Here is an 18,043-nt window from a genome sequence, read left to right as displayed (position 1 = left end):
TGCGAAATTTCCCAAAAAACATTTGGCAGCCCCGATACAAAATCCTAACACATTCTTGCAATAGGCAAGTGTGCTCAAATCTATTGCATCAAGCAAAAACGCAAGAAAAGATCCGGACTTACTTCCGACTTACACATATACACAATCAATATATTCAGCAAAAGAAGTTAGACACTAGACAAAGTAAGAAACGTTTGAAACTTGATTGAAAAGTTGGTATAGAATCAGATAAGGCTAAAATCGTGTATTCATATTTTATCGGGTTGAAAATGATACCTTCATTCAAGAAAATATAAAATACCAAAAAAAATAAATATATATATATGTTTGCTATGCCCATTAACGCAAGAAAATTGTTTAAAAGAAAACTTTAATTTTAGAATCACAATTGAACCATTTTACCTTTTTTTTTAAGTTAAATTTTTGTTACAGGGATCGGACGTATAAAAATTAAACTTCAGCACGTTTCCCTTCTTTCGTAAACGGATTAGGTTTGAATCGGAAAAATTGATTGGAAAAGTAAAATATTTGTGTTTTTTTTAGCCACTCAGGTCAGAAACTGAAATAGCGTAGACAGAGCGTAATGAATCTGCTAATATCTGATAGCGCCGTAATGCTTCCCTCCCCACCTTCACTTAACATACAAAAATTCGTTTTAGTTTAGTAAAAAAAGGCATCGAACTTAAGATATTGTTATATTTATTTAAATAATTGCACATGGACAAAGTTGCGGCGGGTTTAATTAGTAGGTATATACGCCTTTATGAATAAGTACGAATATTTTTGGCTTTATAGCTTTGCGATACAATAATAACGAATAAGTAATGCGCATGGAATGTAATAAAATTCGACTATTTGTGTATCAGTGCATAAGACATATTTCTCTAGACTTAATGGTCCGTTGTCATCCGATTGGTTAAAACTTGGACACGTTGTGCATTGCAGCTCTTACAAAGGATATGATCATCTAAGGGGTAGCATCCCCGACCATCAGCTTCGGATGATAATAAGAGCCCACAGTCCTTTTTGAATATACACACTATTAATATTTCATTACGAGTATGCATCATTAAAACATTTTACCTCGCATTTATAGCATTCCAAGTGAAAACTACGGTCCAGAGCCACCACTCGTACAGTTTCTTCTTGCCCTGGGTCAGGCATAATTGGTTCCTTGCAAACGCAGCAACGCGGTGCAAATTTTCTATATTTAGCAATAAAATAAAGAATCAGTAATGAGAAGTGCCCTTAAATCATATCTCATACTTATGGAAATCGGTAATGCAATAATTTTGATTAGTGGCATCAACGGTGAACAATAAACCATCCAAACTTTTCCCACATACAACACATGTAAAGCATTGCGGATGGTACGGCTTTCCTGTAGCTCTGAGAATTCTCTCCAAAATTGGCTTCATGCAAACTGAACATTTCTCAAGAGTTTGCAAATAGTCATACTCGCAGTATGGTTTACCCTCCAGGGCATAAAATGGTTTACCCTGCAGGTTTATTTGACAGTTTGTGCATGTGAAACAGGATATATGGTAAATTTGCTCCATTGCCGTGCAACCACTGCTTTCTCCTAACACTCGCTCATTGCATTTAACGCACCGACCTAGGTGCAGAATCAATAGTTATTATTTTATTAGTTTAAAATAAGTATTTGAACATTTTTGACGTACCATAATTTTCAAATTCATGTGTTTGGTGAGTGGGATTGACAGCACAGTGTCCTAAACCCCCATCATTCTTATTTTTATTTTGATAAGTATTTTGGTCTTCGTAACCTTCAGCCAGAGCACCGCCTCTGATATATAGCCCATTGTGCGAATCAATTGCTATCAAAGAATTGACATCACCGGATCTACTCGCAATATTGTTATCATTAACGTATGTGTCATACATATTATAACTTGCACGGGACAGCAAATCTCCAGGTGAACGAGGATTTATAGGCTCATATATTGAATCATATGTCGATGAACTCTGCAAAAAAACAAAATATATTATACATTTATTTAGACCTATTTGGTCTGAAAGTCCCAACTGTTCTTGCTCAAACATCAAAACAGATCTATTACACAGCCACCCACCTAAGACTCCGATGACAAAGCTTTTCCGTCTCTCGAAAGTCGATAGGGAATGGTGCTTAACATGAACATGTCGTCGGGCATTTCGTGGCCACTGCAAATTGATTTCTTACTTTTGGCTATAAAAATGATCCGATCTGATTCAGATTCGGCAAACTGGTAGATATAGTCAATCTTTATGATTGTGCGTTTTTAGTTTTCTTGTGTCTTTAATAGTGTGGATGCCACAGATTTGTGTCAGATATCAGAGAGGTCCGGATACAAAGTGTCGTTGCTCTAGCTCTTATAGTCTCTGAGCACTAGGCGCTCATATGGATGGACAGACAGACAGGTCTCAATCGACTCGGCTATTGATGCTGATCAAGAATATTATATGCATATAAATTATGGGGCCGGAAACACTTCCTTCTGGACGTCACAAACATCCACTTTCACTACAAATCTAGTATACCCCTATACTCATTTTGAGTATCGGGTATAAAAATGTGTTCGCCAACGTACGCGAAATAGAAATCTACTTTGGCTTAATCTAGCAAAATGGTAAAATCTGTGAAAGGAAGATTAATGTAGGTTTCTACCGAGGTTTCTACACACAAAATTGTCTCTATTGTTACTTGTAGGCGAATACCAGGCTCGCTCAGAGCCCGCCACACTTAGGTCGGTTTCGGCCCGTTATGATACCGCTTGGGATCATTTCCTTCCTGCGATGTGGGACTTCATGTCAGCAATTGTGCCAACCAGATGCTCTTACAAAGTAAGCGATCTTCCTGGGACATAGTGTAGACATCTCCGAAATGTCAGTTAGAAAGGCTGAGCCTAAGTGTTGTAGCCTTCTTCTGCTGAGAGCTGGACAGGGGCAGAACAGGTGTTTTACTGTCTCCTCCTCTTCATCGCCTCTGCAGCTGTGGAAATCATTGTGAAATAATTAAAATCATTATGTGGGGAACCTAGCCTGTTAGCGTGGGCCAATGTCCCGTGAGGGAACGTACGACTGCGCTGCAACTTTTCCTGCCTAGTTTGCATAGCTCAGAGGTGCGCTTCCTGTCTATGGTCGACCATGTTAACCGAGTTATGCGACATCGTGGCATTATTTGCCACATATCGTCAGTCAGTCGCTTGTATTTCTCTTTTATGATAAGCTTGGAAGCTTATCTTGGAGAAAGGGGGTTGTCGTGCCAGATGTAGTGGCTAACTCGTCCGTTATATTTTGTTATATTTTGTTCACTAGTTCATTTTTGCTTACTTGTTCGCTAATCAAAGTTCTCAAAAGGGCATTTTGCGATCTGGAAGTTGTTGCTCATAATTACTTCACACTGTCTGTATTACCGGCAAAGCTGCTTACTCTTTTAAAAATTCAGTATTTTTTTATACCCGATACTCAAAATGAGTATTGGGGTATATTAGATTTGTGGTAAAAGTGGATGTGTGTAACGTCCAGAAGGAATCGTTTCCGACCCCATAAAGTATATATATTCTTGATCAGCATCAATAGCCGAGTCGATTGAGCCCTGTCTGTCTGTCCGTCTGTCCGTCCGTCCGTCTGTCCGTCCCCTTCAGCGCCTAATGCTCAAAGACTATAAGAGCTAGAGCAACGATGTTTTGGATCCAGACTTCTGTGATATGTCACTGCTACAAAAATATTTCAAAACTTTGCCCCGCCCACTTCCGCCCCCACAAAGGGAGAAAATCTGTGGCATCCACAATCTCGACGATACGAAAAAACTAAAAACGCAGAATCGTCGAAGATGACTATATCTTACAGAGTGCAAAATCTGAACCAGATCGTATAATTATTATAGCCAGAATCACGAAAACAATTTCACTCTTTCTCGCTCTGTCTCACTCTAACACACAGGTTTAATGGTCGGTTTTGCCAATTGCAAAATATGTGTTCAAGGATCTCAGAACCCATAAGAGCTAGAGCAACCAAATTTGGTATTCACACTCCTGTGATATCGGACCTTGACCGTTTTGTGTCAAAATTTCGCGCACCCCCTTCCGCCCCCACAAAGGACGAAAATCTGGGGCAACCACAAATCTCAGAGACTTTAAGGCTAGAGTAACCAAATTTGGTATCCGCACTTCTGTTAGATCCCACTATAAAACGTACATCTCAGAATTTCGCCCCACCCCCTTCCGCCCCCACAAAGGACGAGAATCTGTTGCATCCACAATATTGCAGATTCGAGAAAACTAAAAACGCAGAATCATAGAGAATGACCATATCTATCAGATTGCTGAGTCTGGATCAGATCGGATCATTTTATATAGTTAATAGGAACAAATCAATTTGCACTAGCTACGCAGCGCCCGACGTCATGCACAGACTGATTTTCTGTCTCTCTCGCACGCACTCTTTGTCGTGTCGTTTAATATTAGCGCCGTCTGCCGGAGGAGAGCCATACTGACTTAGTATCGGGTATAACTGTAGAGTTGCGGTGTCCGCAGCAACTCACAACGTTCCACCTCGTTTTTTATTTGTGTGCGAAGACAACTGGTATGAAGGCACACTAAAAAACATTAATTTGAAATATTGCACAGAAATTTTTTTGCAGCCAACAAAAGAAACAAATATTTGTTAAACATTTGCTAATCATAAGAGATTATTATTATAATGTATTTATGTATGCAGATTCTTGATCAGTATCAATAGCCGAGTCGATATAGCGATGTCGGACGGCCTGACCGACAGCGTCTAGATCTCAGAGACCATAAGAGGACAACAGCCGCCCCACAGTGGTCGACTTTGCAATTTGGCAGAAAATAAACAAATTAATATTTATTTCCCGCTGATAATTATTCCGATTTTTATATATTTTTCCCTTTGATAGTCAAACCGCGCGAGGGTAAATACCAAAATAAAAATGCCGTTTTAAGGTTTGTTGTTCAGCTAAGTCAATCTTAATGTTTTGCGTTTTGTATTGAAATAACTGTTTAACTTGATCATACTTGGTATGTATTAAAATAAAAGACATGTGTGTATATTAGTGGTAAATCGTTGTAGAACTTAAAATTTCCTATGGAGAGCTTTTACTTACATACCAGAGACCTTCGTGGAATAGAACTTTTGACATCCGTCCCCATCCGCCTTCTACCTTTTTTTTGTTTGAAAATAGTCATTGTGAATCGTCCGTGTTACAATGAACTACGACATGAATGATTTCATAGGTACAAAACCACGGTCGAGAATCACGCTTTTCTCAATATGGCACAATGGCACTGTGCAAAAAAAAGTTTAAGTGTCAAAAGTTGAAAAGTCATCAGTATTAACTGATTAATTAAAATTAATTAAAAACAACGAACAATTTTTGAAAGAAACACTAATATTAACTCAAACAGCAGCAAGTACTTCTCGGCGCCCAGAAAAACTATTCTCTGACTGCAGAAATCAACCAAACTCCTTGCGAAGAATTGTTGATGCATGGTAAACTGCATGGATCAAAATTGTTTCCATGTTACGTTTTATCTAAAAGGCATACAAATTTGATGCAGCATTAGAGCTCAAAATTCAGCCCTACATTGAAAGACTAATTTAAATTTGGCTGTGATGGGAGCAGTGGCCATTTAAATTACCGTCAGCGCTTTAGTGATCCTGAGATTTAAATGGTTGATAAAATGGTTCCATTTACCTTATTCCACTGCAAATACTAGATACTAATGCAGTAATTTGGCAAAATTTCATCAATTTGGCTTAGTCCGCACATAAGTTGCAAATATAAAGCAGAAAATTCAACAGATTCTTCATACAACCTTTAATGTTTTTCAAATAAATCATGAATTTTATTTGATAATGATTGATGGAAAGGTCTTAAGCTCGAGTGAAAAATCATCTTCGTAGGTCGGAGGAATTTGCAATGCAATTCCATCAATATTAAAAAATGTGGAACTAGTTCAAAACTACATAGATCCGCTGTTTTGAGTGCATCATTCATATATCACATCGGCTTCCAATAAAAAAGTGACAGGTTCGGACGGAATGTAGAAATATATTTTATAATTTACATTAATAATAAAATCATAGATTAGCAACTGTTTTGAAATTTTGTGTATGTTAAAATTATCAGTCATTAAAAAGAGTGAACAAAATGATACGAATGCTTGTGTAATTAACCTCGGCCGTTCACTCAAATGTCGCCAGGGAAACATTATAAATTTGTTGCAACAAACCCACAGACCGCAGAGTCTAAGCTAATTTCAGACGGCCAACGGGTTCGTTTCAAGGTCAATAAGGAACAATACCTTGAAAACACAAAATAGGCAGATTTGTGGCATTACATTCTTTTTCATAACATATTGTAAAAATTGGACCACCGTATAATATAGACGGCATATGGCAGCGTAACAAGATGAGATTGAAAACATCCACCACCAGGCCATTGTGAATTGTTTATTTATACATTTACCTTAAGCATTGCGTTATGTTGCACCGAATATTGACTTGAACAGTTTTTTGTAGCACTGATGAATGTTTTGGGCGGTGGCAGAAGTTTTAAATTATTTTCCACCAGGTCCATTGGCTTGTTGAACAAATTCGTAGCACGTCTTAGCTCGCTATATGAAGAGCTAACAGCACTTACAGGGCTAGGTGGCGGCATATCTTCTTCTCTTTCCTTCTCTGACAATGAGTTAGTACAGACGGAAAGCATTCTAGGTAAAGAACGCAACGATGACACAATATCATTAGTGTTTGCATCTGAAAGGTTAAATTCAGTAAGTACTGTCATTCAGAAGGGCAAGTGAATTTTACCTGTTGAATGTACATTGGAGTAAAGTGTGGAGGGTTCGGTAGACGTGCGCCCAAATATTGACGGTATATTTTCTGTTTGTAGGGTACTATCAGACGGGGTTTTTATATTGCTGTAGATTATACTGTTGCCCAAAGAGTTAGATGACAACTTTGGAACATTTATGTTAGATTTTGCCGATTGCATTTGCAGTCCTAAGAGGCCTTTTTTTTCCATTTGAAGCTTGTGATACGCCAGAGCCTCTAATTGCTGTTCCAAAACAGCCGGATTGTCCAAAGTTGATTTACTATTACTGGGTTTTCCGGAAACTTCACAGTCAAAGTTTTGGTGCTTACGAAAAAGAACGGACGCGCCAAATGGTTTCTCCGAACCAAGTAGGGGCTGTGAATAAAGCGGTTCCCGTGAACAAGTAACTTGCTTACTTAATGGAACCTTTAATTTGTTTAAGAAGCAAATTACTTTAGAAATAAATACAAGTAGGCAGTCATATTAGTGCATAATATAAATACAAAATAAAAGCTAGTTGGAACGTTTTTTTCGAGCCTCATACACTATATACATACATATGCATTTATTTATGTATGAATTGAAAAATTAAATTCAAAATATGTTAATATTCCAGAAGAAACGTAAGAACGGAAGACAAAAAAGGCCGAGATCGTGGTCCATAGAACGGAAATTATCGCAGGAACAAGGCATATCAAAAATATTGGACTAGACTAGACCTTTGAGACAGATTTGTTAAACTTTAACGAGTCGGCACAGAGGGGCAAGGGCTAATACGAAGGCACATCCTACGAGCTGTCCCACAATTCTCGTTTCCCAGTTGGAGCGAATATCGAAGAACGTTGTGGATGTAACCGAGCTGTTACTAAGTTTGGACACAGGTGCATCTCATTCTGTAATCAAGAGAATGGTGGTGAAGAAGTGGTGGAGAAGCACGAACAGCAGATGCAGCAAGTGGAGCATCAACTATCTGAGGTTAGACAATTGACGAACCAATAGAATCAATAAGTCTGACGACCAACAAACAACTCGAACAGGACAAATCCTCTATGGAAGAGCGGGTGGCCGTCCCAGCTCAAGGAAAGCAGCCAACTCAATGCCCAAAAGAATCTCCAGCTGAGCGAATCATTCGCATTACTGAGGAAAAGCCACTTGACCGTCGAGCAATAGGAACAGAAACTGCCAGATGTCCAAGTGCATTCGGAATGAAGCAAAAATGCCCAACAGACTATCGAAGACGAACTGAAGCGCCTGCAACAGCAGATGGCTGACTCCGATGAGGAGGGCAGCATACAGTTTGCCAAGCTGGAGGAGAAGATTGCTGAACTGATTGTCCAGACAAGAAAAACTGCAGCAGCTCTCGTCTCCAGCCAGGCGAAAGTGGAGTGAAAGAATCTATCGTGGACGTTGACATGCAATGACTGCATCTTTCAAGAGGCGATGCAATTACTGCACCGTCAAGTGGCCCGTGTGACACCAGCAGAAGGCTGTTACGCGAGCATGCAGGAAAGAAAGCTGTTAGACTAATATTCGAGGAAGATTAGCACTAAAGTTCCTAAGAGAACTAGGCATGCATTCAAAATATAAAAATCATAAAAAAAATACCACTACAATTACTAATTACTAATTACTAGGAAGGTGTGTAAGGATTAGTAATTTAACAAGAGGAAGAGAATTTGAGGTGGATATGATATGGTAGAGGGAATTATAGTCCGAGCATAAGACCCTAAACGGTTTATGCAAGGAATAATTCGATATACAATGTGGAAGGAACAACGATATAAAATTTCTAGTAAGTCTAATATGAATCATGAAGTTTATGCGGCACAATAGATCAGGGGTGACATAGACAGCCCTGATAAAAATCACACCAAGCATTTTTCTACGGTTAACTAAGGATGGGAGGTTTACTAACACACCTTTATTCCAGTTAAGGCCACGCAGAGCAAAGAGTAAAAAGTTTTTCTGTACTGATTCTATACGGTCCTGGTGTACTTTGTACTGAGGATACCATACACAGGAGCCGTATTCTAAGATCGGATGAACAACCGAGGTATAGAGAGTCTTTGTTATATAGGGGTCGTCAAATTCCTTTGGCCACCTCTTTATAAACCCAAGCACGCCCATGGCCTTATTTACCATGGTAGAAATGTGTTCGGAAAACTTTAACTTTGCATTTCGAGGCATTAAGATGTAACAAGTTTGCACAACACCATGACTGAAAGTTATTGAGATCGGATTGCAAGCGAGAATGAAATGAAATGTCCTTATACTGGACACAGTGTTTAACATCATCCGCATACATTAGTACTCGAGAATATGTCAATACCGAAGGCAAGTCATTAATAAAGAATGAGAAGAGTAAGGGGCCTAGATGGCTGCCCTGTGGTACTCCCAAAGAAACCTTGACTGGTGAAGAGAGCGAGTTTTTGAAGAGGACTCTTAGAGACCTGGAACAAAGGTAGCTAGAAATCCATCTCAGGAGGTTGGGCGGAAACCCTAAAAGGTCTAGTTTATGCGCTTGAAGGGAATGGTTTACAGAGTCGAATGCTTTACAAAAGTCGGTGTAAATGACATCCGTCTGTAAGTTACCTTGTAAGGTACCTTTAACAATGAAAGAGGTAAACTCTAACAAATTCGTGGTGGTTGATCGCCGCCTTATAAATCCATGCTGAGTGGGAGATATAAGTGACTTGGAGAGATGTTGCAAGTGCGGAGTTAATACCTTCTCAAACATTTTGGGGATAGCGGATAACTTTGCTATAACTATAGTTTTTTACGTCAGACTTGCTACCTTTTTTATGGAGAGGAATTATAAACGATTCTTTCCAGATGGGGGAAGCAAGAAGAATCGATGGACAGGGTGAATAGTTTAAGCAAGGGTCCACACAGAGCCTCGGCGCAGTACCTGAGTACACAACCTGGAACCCTGTCTGGACCCGGTGAAAACACCGGCTTAACTAGTCAAAGATCATGATGTAAAGAACATTCATTTAACCGTATGGGTCGGATGACCAGAGTAGCTTTCCCTTAGAATAGGCGGTGTGGAAAAATTGGGCAAAAAGATCCGCAATTGCCTGATTATCATTTGCCGGCGTATTACAAAATGATAGCGAGGATTGTTGTGCGGACGTTTTACGCTTACTGTTTACGAAGCAGTAAAACTGTTTAGGGTCCTGAGAAAAACGTATCCTGCATCGAGATAGGGAGTTCTTATAGCATTGTGCATTAAGAACTGAAAAGTTTGACCGAGCTATTTCATAGCGAGAGGAGAGTGAGAAGTAGGAGAACCAACTTCCTGAAATTTTTTATAAAGTCTTGATTTTAAATTTTTTAGGCTGGATAACTCTTTGGTAAACCCAGGGGCTTTTCCAGATCTAATCGGACAAGAAATGTGCCAAGAGCATTGCAAAAAATGTTTGTGCCTTTTATGACATCAGTGCACAAGTACAAAGCGGACCAATCAAAATCCCTAATTAGATTATTAAGCCCCAAGGAATTTTTCACATGGTTGACTTGAGACAGGGACAGGTCAAGCAAGCCGTCAACAAAGTCATGTCGTGACATGGGCACTAGGATACTAGACTCGTTTACCGAAGACCAAACAGTTCCTGGCAAGTTGAAGTCACCTAGAACTATCATATGATCTTTATCTGATAGCGAGGAAGAAACAACGGTTAATGCGGACAAGTGCGGCTCATAAATTGAAATATCCGAAGAAGGTGGGATATATGAGCAAGTAATGAATATAGCGAAAGCGGGAAGAATCAGTTTTATACACAGGAATTCCAGTTCCTGTTGAACTTGGACTGTGAAGTGTTCCGACGTGAAGTAAGAGTCCAGTGCAATTAAAACCCCCCCTGCACGTTGAGACGAACGGTCCTTTGTAAAAGTTGTGGACCGACCTGCCAAAACCTCGGAGCTAAGAATGTCCGGCTTTAACCAGGTTTCAGTAAACACAATAACGTGGGAAGGAAGTGCAACACTATCCCGGAAAAGAATGCTGAGCTTACTACGCAAGCCTCTTACATTCTGATAGGTTACTAAACGAGAAGTTAGTTTTTTGGAAAGGTGGAAGCAAGACGGGAAGTTGAGGAAGAGGAAGTTGAGGTTGAGGGTGGCACACTGGAAAGATTTGGAAAGGATATGGGGGGCCTATTCTTCTTCTTAGCCTTAAGCTCCTTCACCACCAAATGCTCCGGCCAAAATTTGGTGTCAAATTGAGTTGGGGAGATGCTTACTTAAACGAGGCTATCTCCCTGGCATAAGAGAAGTTAAATTTCTCCACCTTTAAACCCACGGCTTTTATTTTGCTTTGAATAAAAGCAATTACATCATTAGATGTGAGGTCAGGGGCCAGCCGTGAAACAAAAACATGTCGTTTTTGTGGGACTCATACCAGTGGTTTAGTCACCACAGGCCCAGTAGCCTCGGAGACTCATTCAGCAGTTGCAGACTGCCAAATTGAGACTCCATGGCTAGGAGCCGATCGTATTGCTTTTGCTAAAGCCAACGGTCAGCTCCTTAAAGCCCTTCCGCGTCTGCCCCATAAAAGCCACCATGTCATTCTCCACCGCACGGCATGCCTCGCAACTGTAATGCAACCCATTACGTTTGGCTATAGCATCACTCACGACGCCAGAAAATCCAGCGCATTTTGCGTGCACTACGCTGTCGCAGAGCCAGCAGGGGACATTCGGCTGATCGTGGGTGATCTGCTTCTTAAAGGTTTTTTTGGCGCAGACCACAGCGTATTCCATTTTTATTATTTATTTATTAACTAAAGAAAATTGGCGAAAAAAATAAATTTCCAAAAGAAATTGGTATTAGACCAATGTGCCAGACAACGCTCAAAGCGGAATTGGTAAACAAAAGAGAGCAGAGTGGAGAGCGGTTATAGCGAGAGGTACTAAGCCGAGAGAGCTATTGCTCAGAAAGTTTAAAGGGCAAGAGAGAAAGAACAGTTATTGAAGCGAGAGAGTGGTAAAACAACAAAAGCTACAAGACGAGAGACGAGAGCTGTAATGCAATGTAATGTACTCACGGCAACAACACAAACACAACAAGCCAACGCCGAAAAATTGTAAGTTCAATAAATAATAATTCAACACAAATCAAAATGGCATGCACTCGCGGAATAGAATAGATTTCCAGATAGGAGGTTGGATTAGGAAGGTGTTTAAAACAAAAACGCGTCTGATCTACGACAAAGAACGAACGATTCTTGAATAGAATGGAACCACAAATGCGGCACTTGAGAAGATCAACAAGTAGTATGCAGAATCTCGAATAGAGTTGGAGGAACGACTCCAACAAATCTCAGAGCAGCTCCAGAACTCTTTGAGGAACCCTCACATCAAAATGACCAAATTCAGCGATCAAATGACAAGCAGCCAGAAGGAGCTGACCAGCAAAGCCGATACCTGAGTCCAGGAGCACTGTTGCCATTTTAGCTTATTTTAATCTAGATTTGGCATATTTTAAAATAAAATATAAAATCTAGCTTATTTCAAATTTCATTTCATTACTTTGGGTTGAACAAATATAGCACAAAACAGCTTTTGTTTTTTGCTTGTATTGTAATATTTGTTGTAACCATATTTTTTGGTCGTATTTTGTCATATAATAAAATTTTTTGAATAAATGTATGTTCATTTTTCGATGATAAATTTCAGTCACACTACAGTATTGCCTCCGAATTAACTCACAACGTTCCCCCTCGTTTTTATTTTTGACTGTGGTATAAGTTGCTCTAACAGTTACAGCAAACAACATAATTAGTATGAGTGATATAATTTTATAATCAAAAATACAAAATACAATCTTAAAAGAAAACTACAGGTTTTCACATTTATAGGCTATTCACACTAACGACCATCCACCATCCATTTCGGGGATTTAGGTAAGGTTTTGCCGTTCCGAAAATTTCCCAGTTAGTCCGCCATCCATTTTGGATGTTCTTAAACGTCACAATGATTGTGATAAAATAAACAAAAAACGAGGGGGAACGTTGTGAGTTTCTGCGATACCCGATACTAAGTCAGTATGGGTCTCCTCCGGCAGACGCCGCTAATATTAAACGACACGACAAAGAGTGCGTGCGAGAGAGACAGAAAATCAGTCTGAGCGTGACGTCGGCGCTGCGTAGCCAGTGCACATTGATTTGTTCCTTTTGGTTATAAAAATGATCTGATCTGATCCAGATTCAGCAATCTGATAGATATGGTCAATATCTATGATTCTGCGTTTTTAGTTTTCTCGAATCTGCAATATTGTGGATTCAACAGATTTTCGTCCTTTGTGGGGGCCGACATCTTAGTGACATCTTAAAGGAGTGTGTACCAAATTTGGTTACTCTAGCCTTAATAGTCTCTGAGATTTGTGGATGCCTCAGATTTTCGTCCTTTGGGGGGCGGAAGGGGGTGTGGCGAAATTTTGACACAAAATGGTCAAGGTCCGATATCACAGGAATGTGGATACCAAATTTGGTTGCTCTGGCTCTTATAGGATCTGAGATCCTTGAACTCATATTTTGCAATTGGCGAAAAATACCATGAAACCTGTGTGTTAGAGAAACAGAGCGAGAAAGAATGAAATTGTTTTATTGATTCTGGCTATGATAATTATACGAAGTGGTTCAGATTTTACACTCTAGAACATATAGTCATCCTCTATGATTCTGCGTTTTTAGTTTTCTCGTATCGTCGAAATTGTGAATGCCACAGATTTTCGCCCTTTGTGGGGGCGGAAGTGGGCGGGGCAAAGTTTTGAAATATTCTTGTAGCAGTGACATATCACAGAAGTCTGGATCCAAAACATCGTTACTCTAGCTCTTATAGTCTTTGAGCACTAGGCGCTGAAGGGGACGGACAGACGGACGGACAGACAGACATGGCTCAATCGACTCGGCTATTGATGCTGATCAAGAATATATATACTTTATGAGGTCGGAAACGATTCCTTCTGGACGTTACATTTTGAGTATCGGGTATAACAACAACAATCATGCCCAATGGCTCGGATGCATTCAAGGCTGGCGATGAGATTGAATGCGGCATGGCCGAGTCTGCCAGGCTGCATTTGCAAGTGTGTGGCGAATTAATGGGAGACGACTGCCAACATAGAACAAATATTTGTATGCTCTGTAAATGCTTTATGTTATGCATAATTTATTCTTTAATAATGATTTTTTTCGAACATTATCGAGTTGGATCTGGACGGATCATGCAGCTCCAGCACCTTTTCTGGCAACAAAGGCCCTCGCCAAAGCGAACCAAAAAAGTCGACACTTCTTGGATGACAGAGATCGCCAGAGAGCGATTCGAAGAGCAGGACCTTCGCAGGAAGAAGAACGCAAAAACAATTCCACAATGACTTATTGGAAGTGCTGAGAAATTTAAATAAATAAGTTTGAAACTTTCATTTTGGTCTAAACAATATTTTGCGATTGCAGATCGTATCTGTCCTGATGACTGATTAAAATCACCAGAGCTGTTGCTGCTATCGGGCTGTTCGCATATTTTGCTGTTGAAACACGGCCGAAATAATTGCTACATCTTCATCATCCATTATAAGAAAAAAAAAAAAGGTTAAATCTTCCGCCCAAATATAATGTACTTGTTATTGGCATCAGCTGTTTTTGACGGATGGTGGATGGTGAGTGTGAATCGGAGTTTCACATCTGGCAAAAAATCCCACCATTCCCCAGGGATGGGCTCAGTGTGCAGAACCTATTACATTCAAAACGAAGGGAAACCCGATACATAGTGGATATACCCGATATATAGTCAGTATGGCTACATTGAGCGAGAATGTTTGCGGGCGAATTGCAAATGCGAATGAAACTGAAAACTGCAAATTGATTTGCTACTTTTGGCTATATAAATGATCCGATCTGATTCAGATTCGGCAAACTCGTAGATATGGTCACTCTTAATGATTATGCGTTTTTAGTTTTCTCGTATCTTTAATAGTGTGGATGCCACAGATTTTTGTCCTTTGTGTGGGTGGAAGGGGGTTGGGCGAAATTTTGAAATACACATGAAACAGTGAGATCTAACAGGAGTGTGGATACCAAATAATAGGGATACCGCTAATAGGGACGGACAGACGGAAACGCTTCCTTCTGGACGTTACACACATCCATTTTCCCCACTAATCTAACATAACCCTATACTCATTTTGGGTATAAAAATGCCAAATGTCTTATAAACAAAGTTTCCACAATTTCTAGTTAAATTTCGAGGAATTTAGGGAGTGGCTAACTGACCCTGACCCCAACTGCCAACTGACCCTACAAAATAGTACGGCTGAGAGACTTGGACTTGTTGGGGACGAACAAGATTAGGCTGAGGGCAGTGTAACGAATGGCGATTAATTAGGCTGCAATAGTCAGCACAAAGTCGAAGAAATGTTGAACATCAAGAGGCAACTTATAACTTACTATAACGGAGGTTTGTTCATCGACCCTCAGCTCCATAATTGAACTTAAACGTAGCCAAGGTCAGTTCCAGAAGAGTCTTGGCAAGCAGGAAGGTACTAGACACCCTAAGCACGACAAGGTTAGTGCGGATATTTTGGTTTCCCAGGTTTGCCTGTCTCCCTTAGAACGCTTTAAAGCAATTTGGAGTTTCGAAAACCACAGCAAAGAACGCAATGAAAAACTCAGCCACTACTTACTGCAACTATCATGGTAGGACTGCAGAAGGTTAGTGGGATTACTCACAGGTCGGGCAAGAAGATACCGGCGCCCCGGTACTGGTTTCAGTGAAAGATGCCACCAAGAGGACGCCGAAGGAGCTTGCCTTTGCTAAGAATAAAAACAAATCTCCATATGGATAACTAAGGGCCCTACTGGCCTATGCGGGGCCCCTCTGAGGGTCTTCTGGGTTAACCTAACCTTGGGTCAGACAGACAAAACCTATTGGCAACGCGATATGGATTATTTACTAACCATAAACTAGAAAAACTGCGCCTTGTCGATGTTACAACAGATTGCAAGGTATAATAAGGACAAACATCAAAATATTACGCCCAAAACAATGTTCTCAAAGACCTTAGATTTAACCCTCAGAGCGAAAATTGTACTGTTAACGTATGTAAATGTTAGCTGTAATTATGTATTGGTATTTTGTTGACCATAACTAGTGAGGAAAAAAGTTCCTATACATAGATATGTACGATGCCTATGAAGGTTATGGTTTACAGACATGGCGTCGTTGGCTATATGGTTGTATAAGCAACTGCAAAGTGAGGTATATGTGTAGTTTGGTTTCATCAGTAGTGAATGCATACCTGAGGCATCTCATTATGCTTCTTTGGCGGCTTTGGTGGAACAGATGGAGCCATTTTCTTATAGAGAGTATCATCTTGTACAGCATATGGATTTTGCTGTAAATTTCCAACTAATTCTGCGACTTTTCCTTGTCTTACATACTCGACGGCAAACCCTTTCGGCGGCAACGGCTGAACGTTATTCAATACCGACAACTCCCTAAGTTGCAATTCCAAAGATTCCATGCCGACAGACTTAGACTGATGTTAATCTGAGCATAATGTAATAAAAGTAATTAGAATACGTTTATTAAAATTTTTAGTTTTGTCACTATATATATTGGGTATAACAGTAAATTTAAGCAATAGTGGATACGAATCTGGATACAAAATTTCGTTGCCTAGCTCTTATAGTCTCTGAGAACTAGGCGTCAAACAAGACGGATAGACAGACATGGCTCAATTGTCTCGCTTTTGATGCTGATCAAGAATACACGTATATACTTTATGGGGTCGGAAACACAAATCCATCGGGTATAATAAGCTATTCTCGAAGATTTTTTTGTAGTTAGGGAAAATTCTGGGGTTTTGATATAATTTTCTTTGATAAGGAAACCCTTAATTGGATCACACAGTAACAATATAAACGATCCGTAAACCTGATTTATATATATATATACATATATATATGTAAATGCTTACCTGTTTACAGGTTGCATTTATCACTTGCATTTATCAGTTGCTATTATCACTTATCTCATGCCCAGAAGTAAATTTAGAAACTTGAAATATAACTTTTTTAATTTTCCTGGCTTCGATTCTAACAAGCAAAAATAAGCATAAACATATGAACATATGTATGCAGGGCATGCCCTAAGCTGTGAGCCACTTTATGTACATATTACAGCAAAAACGATGTCTATGCGTTGGTATCCATGATACCTGATAGTTATTCCGATTTCAATAAATATAATTCAAATAATAGAAAAGCAGATTGGTCTATTCCAATAATTAACTACATCCTTTCCTTTTGTTGATACATTAGCTGCAGCACACAAAAATATTTTGTACATACATAAATAAAACAAAAATTTAACTCACCGCAAACAACAGATTTTAAAAATCAATATTAGTAGTTTAACTGTCGATTATTTTTTTCGAGTATCTTAATCTTAAAAAAATGCTGGAGCGTATCTGTTACACTGTTACTGTTGTTGTATATACATACATGTATAGATATATGCATATACACACACACATTTTCAGTCCGTTCGAGTTTAAATATTGGGCCAACTCTGAGTTACGATGGGCAGCAACGAAAGTAAAGTAAAAACTTTTGTTTAATGCGGCGACGAGACATTACATAGATTATATTATTAATATTATTTATTTAATCTGTATTTATTCCATGCGCCTGGCCAGTTCTATATCGGTGATAAGGTATACGGTCTGACCCTCAGAAATATACCGAAATACGTCACAATTTTTAAAATATACCGAAAATTTGCTGACAAATTATTTGCATTCAAGTTGAATCATATTACTCGTTTTTGATATTCGGTTGAATATTACTAGATAGCTAGGACCCTCAGCTCTGAGCTCATAATTTTATCCGATTATTATTTATAGTCTAGCACTAGATGACCACTTACCGAGCTCCTCGAACTGTTCGCCTATATGGAAGGACAATTCACGTGAGGGCGGTAGCACCAGCGTGAAATACCGTTGCAGGCTCTCCAGTAGCGCATTCAAAATGGGCAGGGCAAAGGCTCCCGTCTTTCCAGAGCCGGTTTTTGCCAGGCCGATCACATCCTTGCCTTGAAGTGCCACTGGTATCGCCTCTCTTTGGATTTTGGATACTGTCTTCCATTTCTTATGTGTGCTGGCAGTAGAGAATTATGTTAGTGAAATTTTATTAATAGGTTTCTT

At 39.5% G+C, this 18,043-nt stretch overlaps 1 protein-coding gene across 3 annotated transcripts; it reads right to left on the bottom strand.

The window, feature by feature from the left end:
- Nucleotides 1–682: 682 nt before the first annotated feature.
- On the bottom strand, nt 683–16,386 carry LOC6602546 (lipoma-preferred partner homolog). Of its 3 annotated transcripts, none has more exons than XM_026991015.1 (7): nt 16,136–16,386; nt 6,838–7,267; nt 6,494–6,783; nt 1,683–1,986; nt 1,267–1,615; nt 1,084–1,204; nt 683–1,022 (listed from the first exon to the last, which is right to left on the bottom strand). In XM_026991015.1, exons 1-7 carry the CDS (start codon nt 16,358–16,360, stop codon nt 891–893), a joined length of 1,851 nt encoding a protein of 616 aa, XP_026846816.1. In that variant the 5' UTR covers nt 16,361–16,386; the 3' UTR covers nt 683–890. The 3 variants fall into 3 exon arrangements, with proteins under 3 accessions (XP_026846816.1, XP_026846817.1, XP_026846818.1); XM_026991016.1 differs by having other exon boundaries at nt 6,838–7,216; XM_026991017.1 differs by lacking the exons at nt 6,494–6,783; nt 6,838–7,267.
- Nucleotides 16,387–18,043: the final 1,657 nt, after the last annotated feature.

This window comes from Drosophila persimilis, unplaced genomic scaffold (assembly GCF_003286085.1).
Source record: "Drosophila persimilis strain 14011-0111.01,24,50 unplaced genomic scaffold, DperRS2 tig00000652-arrow-arrow-pilon, whole genome shotgun sequence".
NCBI classification, from domain to species: Eukaryota; Metazoa; Arthropoda; class Insecta; order Diptera; family Drosophilidae; genus Drosophila; species Drosophila persimilis.
This window is presented reverse-complemented; position numbering and strand designations above follow the sequence as displayed.